This window comes from Folsomia candida, unplaced genomic scaffold, assembly GCF_002217175.1.
Source record: "Folsomia candida strain VU population unplaced genomic scaffold, ASM221717v1 Fcan01_Sc011, whole genome shotgun sequence".
In the NCBI taxonomy this organism is placed as follows: Eukaryota; Metazoa; Arthropoda; class Collembola; order Entomobryomorpha; family Isotomidae; genus Folsomia; species Folsomia candida.
The window spans coordinates 4,007,752-4,012,317 of record NW_019091203.1 but is presented as its reverse complement, the minus strand read 5'-3'; the positions used below and the strand labels follow the sequence as shown (position 1 = coordinate 4,012,317).

Sequence of the window (4,566 nt, the reverse complement as noted above, 5' to 3'; positions counted from 1 at the left end):
TGTTACACATGTTAAAGGGGGGGTCTAGAAAATCGCGATTTTTACGACCCGTAATTTATGGACGGCCCCTAAGCACTGGGTAACTCAAGGTTAGCACATTTTTAGTAGTAGTAGAGTGATGAACTGTAATAATAATGAAACAAATTACTAATAATTGGTTTACGCACATTCATGAATTATCACTATTGGGCTTACTCACAAAAATCTTCAAATTTCTGGTAGATATCGTAACAATTTAGAAACAAATACCCCATAAATACTAACGACTAGTATTTATGGATGTACTTTATAGACCACGTGATATTTGGAATGATGCAACCACTAATCTCACGGAAGAACAATTTGTAGTCTTAAAATTTAATAATTAAAAGTCTGTATTTCTATGTGATAGAATCAAACCCCATGGATTATGTAAGTATGTACATTTATAATGCAGCCAAAATACGTAGAAATAATGTTCAAACAGTTAAGCTTTATTTTTTAATTTAGGTGCAATTTCGTACTCAAATGTCCATATTGGTTAATTTAATCTAACACATATCCAATTATAATTCGAGGATTTGCATGGACAAATACCTCCCATTAATTCTGGCTTCGTGGCTGCAATTTAATCTTGATTCCACCTTTAGCAAATGTAAATGGGCTCGATTCATACTCCAAGTTCTCAATATTCCGCATGCTCGTGGTGACTTCGTACTTGAACAAGATCTTCGCCAAGGCTAGCTTCATCTCCATCATGGCATACTTTTTACCTGAATAGGAAGAAAACAATAATTAGACCTTGCGTTTTTCAAGAAATCATAATCCAGAAATAGGATCAAATTAATCATAGGACATAGTCGCTTATTGAAATCAAATTAGTGTCGCCAATCTGATTTTTTTGGCGAAATAAATAAAAGCCTATCAAATTTACATTTCCAGCGTACGGAGCAACTATTAGGAAATTCGAAATTATGAATTTTTTTGGTGACATAAAATATACGCGTAATAAGGGTATCCCATATTCATTAACATTCCTATATGGAATGGAATTTACTCCTGTCATGATGTAATTTAAGACGATTACGTGATTTTGTAAACTATTTAAGATTTTGTCATAAAAAGTACAATACTATTGTTAGGATTTTTTCAAAATTAGACCAACTTCTTTTTTGTTCTGACACTATTTTGCAATACGATTATTCTGAAAACAATTGTGAATACGCCTAATATACATAACCCCGAGGCTCGCGTCATATGCTTACCGATACAATTTCTGGGACCGTGAGAAAACGGGATGTATGCGTATGGGTGTCGCTTCCCCACATTTTCGGGGAGAAATCTCTCCGGGATGAATTGATCCGGATTTGGGAAATATTTCGGATTATGGTGCATCATGTTTAAATTAATGAAGACGCTGGTATCCTTCGGAATCGTGTAACCATCACCTGTCGAAGTTAATTCTTATTATGGGACAGGTCAAAAATTAAATTAATCCCGCCCAAAAACCCACCAAGATCTAAATCCTGCCCGATATTCCGCGCCAGTGCGGCGATAGGTGGGATAATTCGCATCGTTTCTTTTAACACCATTTCCACATAGGTTAACCTTCTGATATCGTCAAAACTAAGGAAGACGTTGATGTCCGTTCCGATAACGGACTTGGCTTCTTCATACGCCGTTTCCTGTATGACGGGATGCTTTGCTAGATGAAGTAACGCCATGCATAGGACGGATTCCGTGGAATCGACAGACTACGAAAGTTTTACAAAACTTTCAAAAATTTCCAATAAAAATAAAAACTTGCATGAATTCGATGACTTTGAGCTTGAATTTAAACTTACCGCGCCAATGATACTTATCAACTGATAAAATATTTCTTCCTCATCTGTCCACTTGGTGTAGAGAATGTTTGCATATTTAATTTTCTTGGGTAGATTTCCTAAAAAAATAGTACATATAAATAACATTATTTAAAGGTTATGCATAATTATGTATCTGGTGGTACCGTTATTCGCGTTGTTTTTCCATTCCTTCATTTTCTTTTGGATAAACTGAAACAGTAATAAGTGTCAGAGGGGATTTGGAATGATTCTCACATTTCTGGAGATTTCAGAATTTTAGGAAACATAAATTTGACATACACTCTTAGAAATACTTTGTTTCATCACAATTTTAATTTCTTCCCATTCTTTCGCATAACCGGAAAGGGACCAGATCAGGGAAGATTGATACTTCGGAATAACTCCGGGCATAAATGCGATTCGGGCTCCTCTGAAATTTACCCGTATTTAAATTGAGGTAAATTTCTCAGAAATTTGTTATGGTTAAAAAAATGAAGAACAAGACTTTCACCTGTGAAAAGCGTCCGCCAAAGTCGGATTTTCTCCGGCGAGAAAATTTATCTGTTCTTTCCAATCGAGCAACGTTTCTGGAAATGAATTGCATAACGTGTACAAATTTTGTTACATATTCATTAATAAAGCGCAGTTATTAAGTAAAATCGATAATTCGTCAAAATTTTGCAGGTATGCATGCACACTCTTAAAAATAATGTTACACTGTCCAAAAGTAAATACGCTCAGAATTATAAATTAAGCAAACTATAGGAAATTCAGAGTAAATTCTACTCTTTTACAAGTTAACGTTACTCTGGAGTTAGTTAAGTTCGCTTAGTTAAGAATTTAGAGTACATTTATTTTTCAAAATGGGAACACTGCATATTTTTTAGGGTGTATCACACATGAAAATTTAGCCCACTAACCTAACGCCACTCCAAGAGCAAACTTGCTAAATGTGGATTCTGGGTTGAATTCGTCGCCAACTTCGGCCTTTACATCGAGCACTTTCATCAAATGGTTAGTCTGCGTGTTGAAGGCTTTAATGAAATCGTCATGAAGATTCGCGCTGAGTCCGGGCGTCACATTTTTGCGCTGTGTTTTCCACTTGTCATCTGCAAAGATGAATAAGTTTAAGTTTTATGTAACTGAACATGATTTTAGGAACTGGGCGTGAAATATGTAATCAATATGAATTTGGAGACAGCTCTCGAAAGTTTCCTGAAATTCTTCATATTCAATTCGTTCGAATTTTTTTTAATGTTTTTTTTCACCTTTACTGGATACAATTACGATTGGATTTTCCGTGACTGTTTTATGCAGAGAAAAATATATTTCACTCGCTTTATCCAAACAGTGAGGTGAAGTTAATATTTTCTGAAATGTACAAATTTTTGTTTCACAATTTGATCGAATTATTAACGTTATTCATACCAAAGAAGTTTTTTATTTGCATTTTTTTTAATTAGCTACGATTCAAGAAAACAATTCTGTAAGTATTTATAATACGAAATAAAGCTAATTTTTTAAAAATGTTATTATGAAATTTGCCACCAAATTACCAAATTTGTAATCTATAAATTCTTTCTACTACTTTGTCCACTCACCTGGACATGGTCGCAGTCCGTAATCACCATAAGAGAACGGAACCCAACCCAAAAACGGGACGACCCTTGCACAAAGCGGTTCTTCTTTCGATTGAACAAATCTACGAAAAAGTCATGTTCCCAATTTTACAATTTCTTAAAAATAAGAATTTTTCTTACCCGCCAAATTCGTCAAAGCGATAAACGACCCAATCACCGGAACATATGCCGGTCCACCAAATTTATTTACAAGTTTTCCTCTCGATGAGAAATTGCAGTAGAAAAAATGCACAGCGACCAAAATAATAATTGAAGCGGTACAAAAAACCGCAATCGGGAAGTTTGAGGAGGATAAATTTCCAAGTTCAACTCTAGTGAAGTCCATATTTCCGGAACTATTTCTGGAAATAAGAGGCTTCAACAGTATTAGAAGCATAAACGGTATGTGCTACACGATCCCATGAAGGTTTTATTAACCAACCACAAATATTATAGCATTATACGTGCAACCATACGTGTAACAATTCCATCTTATCGGCATCATTAAACCAATCTTAATTGGGGCGATTTACTCTAATTAATTAAACAAGCCCATTCCACACAAAAGCTTCCTAAATTCTAACGTAATAACTCTAAACATTTGTGAAAAATCCTTCATCATTTTGTACATTAATTTAAATCATCGAGAGTACAAATCAAGCTAATCACCTCACTCATTACAATGTCATTCGCTACTAACGTGGGCCATTGTCTATGATTAGATTGGGTCGGGTGTGCACACAATGTATACGCGCATGCAATAATAAATACCCGAATCTTGTGAATTTATCCGGCTTTCTTATGGTTATTGCAACAACTATGGCTTCAGCCAGCGTATTTAATGTGCCTGTTTGTACTCTTTCGATTCAATCTATTCGTCATGCTCAAGGTAAATGTAATATTCATGGATTAATCAGGCCATCTTGACAGGTAGAAATTAAGCTGATCACTTTTAAATATATATTTACACTCTTAGCAAAACGGTATTGAATCATCACTATTCAGTGTTGCGTTTGCACATTGTGGGGAAGATTTATCACAATGTGGGGTAAATATTATCACATTTTGGTTAAGTCATGTGGGCTCCCCGTTTGAAAAAATTGGGCTCCCCGTTTGTGGGCTCC

The 4,566-nt window shown here is 35.1% G+C and overlaps 1 protein-coding gene across 1 annotated transcript; it reads right to left on the bottom strand.

Annotated features, from left to right (window-relative positions):
* Positions 1-442: 442 nt before the first annotated feature.
* Positions 443-3,827, bottom strand: LOC110854876 (cytochrome P450 4c3-like). Its single transcript, XM_022103303.2, has 11 exons — positions 3,584-3,827; positions 3,425-3,525; positions 3,092-3,194; positions 2,744-2,932; positions 2,335-2,410; positions 2,124-2,253; positions 1,988-2,033; positions 1,824-1,921; positions 1,493-1,733; positions 1,245-1,427; positions 443-752 (listed from the first exon to the last, which is right to left on the bottom strand). The coding sequence occupies exons 1-11, from the start codon at positions 3,786-3,788 to the stop codon at positions 583-585; spliced, it is 1,542 nt and encodes a 513-aa protein (XP_021958995.2). The 5' UTR covers positions 3,789-3,827; the 3' UTR covers positions 443-582.
* Between the last annotated feature and the right edge of the window lie 739 nt (positions 3,828-4,566).

Bases quoted from the DNA above. Each gene is read 5' to 3' on its own strand.
- LOC110854876 (XM_022103303.2), bottom strand. From the start codon at position 3,788: ATGGACTTCACTAGAGTTGAACTTGGAAATTTATCCTCCTCAAACTTC. The intron at 1,922-1,987 runs GTACCACCAGAT...CTATTTTTTTAG, and splicing joins GAAAAACAACGCGAATAACG to GAAATCTACCCAAGAAAATT. The intron at 1,734-1,823 runs GTAAGTTTAAAT...AAACTTTCGTAG, and splicing joins TGATAAGTATCATTGGCGCG to TCTGTCGATTCCACGGAATC.